Source organism: Entamoeba dispar, genomic scaffold, assembly GCF_000209125.1.
Source record: "Entamoeba dispar SAW760 scf_1105229463091 genomic scaffold, whole genome shotgun sequence".
Taxonomy (NCBI): Eukaryota; Evosea; order Mastigamoebida; family Endamoebidae; genus Entamoeba; species Entamoeba dispar.
The window spans coordinates 1-1,669 of record NW_001855519.1 but is presented as its reverse complement, the minus strand read 5'-3'; the positions used below and the strand labels follow the sequence as shown (position 1 = coordinate 1,669).

At 23.2% G+C, this 1,669-nt stretch overlaps 3 protein-coding genes across 3 annotated transcripts in view, besides 2 other annotated features; 1 reads left to right on the top strand and 2 right to left on the bottom strand.

Moving 5' to 3' along the window:
* Positions 1-9, bottom strand: part of EDI_268530 (uncharacterized protein) — a gene marked incomplete at both ends in the record, with an annotated part of 771 nt that extends 762 nt beyond the window's left edge. Inside the window, one exon of the mRNA XM_001733471.1 lies at positions 1-9. This exon is cut by the window's left edge and continues 762 nt beyond it. Within this exon, the coding sequence (XP_001733523.1) occupies positions 1-9 (9 nt within the window).
* Positions 10-84: 75 nt separating this feature from the next.
* EDI_268520 (uncharacterized protein) lies at positions 85-873 on the bottom strand (the record flags this gene model as incomplete). The annotated part of the gene is made up of 1 exon (XM_001740627.1): positions 85-873. One exon carries the CDS (start codon positions 871-873, stop codon positions 85-87), a length of 789 nt encoding a protein of 262 aa, XP_001740679.1.
* A 23-nt stretch (positions 874-896) lies between these two features.
* Positions 897-953: a sequence feature (AT_rich).
* Positions 954-956: 3 nt separating this feature from the next.
* On the top strand, positions 957-1,655 carry EDI_268510 (uncharacterized protein; the record flags this gene model as incomplete). The annotated part of the gene is made up of 1 exon (XM_001740626.1): positions 957-1,655. The coding sequence occupies one exon, from the start codon at positions 957-959 to the stop codon at positions 1,653-1,655; it is 699 nt and encodes a 232-aa protein (XP_001740678.1).
* Positions 1,081-1,115: a sequence feature (AT_rich).
* Positions 1,656-1,669: the final 14 nt, after the last annotated feature.

Genomic DNA, 1,669 nt, shown 5'->3' with positions numbered 1-1,669 from the left:
ATTGGACATTTGGTGATAATTTAGATATTGTGAATATTAATTCTTTGTGTGTTCTTTTCCTTTAACTTTTCAATTGATTCTTGTTTATTTCAAATGAGTTATAGTATTAAAAGTGATGATATTATGAATATATGCTTTCTTACCATCAAATATAACTAATGTATCATCAATTGACATTATAATAATATTTCCATTTGGTGATTCATATCTATTCACAATTTCATGTGGATTATTTAAATTGAATAAATAGATTGGTCCAACATTGAAATGAATGGCTAAATAAGGTATTTCCATGATAATTATTAATTGAATTGTTGGAAGTGATACTTTTTGTTGAGATGGATTACTAACATCAATCTCTGATGTTTTTGATATTGTATCTCCTATACATTCTATTACAATTCCTCGAATTTTATTTAAATCATTATATAATAACACAATTATGTTTTTGTAATGTATTATTTTCCATGGTCTTAAATATTTATAAGTAGATAAAGGAATAAATGTATTTAATGATACCAATGTTGTACTTTTTAATCCTACTATCATCAATGTTTTATCATTGATAAAATAAAGTATTTGAGGATCATCATTTACTTTTATTAATGCTGGTGTTTTACTTTCATTTGTTTTAACCATGATATTTCTTGTTTGTTTTTTTGTAATGAATGCTTGTTTGTTAGCTGACAATGTGAACAATATTGTTCCAACAAATTGGTGTTCAACATTAATTACTCTTTGTGATTTTTGAATGTATTGATACAATTCATGTGTTTCTTTATCATGAAAATAAACCCCACATTTTCCATCACTTTGAATGAGGAAGTTGTTGATTGGAATATCAATTTCATGTGGAATGATTATGTTGTTCATTATGTTTGGTGAACTAACAATTCAATTAAAATTGTTAAAAAAAAAACAAAAATATAACTTGAAAAGAATATAAATTATAAGATATGAATATTAGAAACACAAATACTATGAGACAATCAACTCATTTCATTAATTCAATTGACACAAAATATAAAACAATTAATATTTCATTCATTCAAAGAATCAACCAAATTAAAATTGATACACAAAAATATGAATTATATCAATTTAATAATAAATTTGTTATTCTACGAACAAATATTATTAACAATGAATATTACATTGATGCTGATGTTAATCCTGAATTTATTCCTTATATTCCTACTTTATCTAAATTTCTTTCATATCAAAAATGTCATGAGAATAGTGTATTTCAATTACCATCAATCATCACACATTTATCATATTTCAGAATTCCATTACCAGATATTTTACATTGGATGAATATTGATATTTCATCATCATCAGGTAAAACTAAATTCACACAAATTCTATTAAACAGTGAACCAAAAGAATTAGAAATTATTCTTAGAGGGAATTTGATTAGCAAACAATTTCCACAAATAAAAGTTGATGATTTTTTACATGAATTTAATCAACAAACCAAAATGAATGAGAGTTTCAAAATAATATTAAATGAATATTTCAATACATCACATGAGAATATCATTGATAACTTCATTAATAATACTAGAATTAATTTAGATGAGTTAATTGAAAATACAGAATTTTCAGAAAAGAGAGATGAAATAATATTTAGAATGATAGAAATGTTGTTATAAGAAAGGAAAAATAT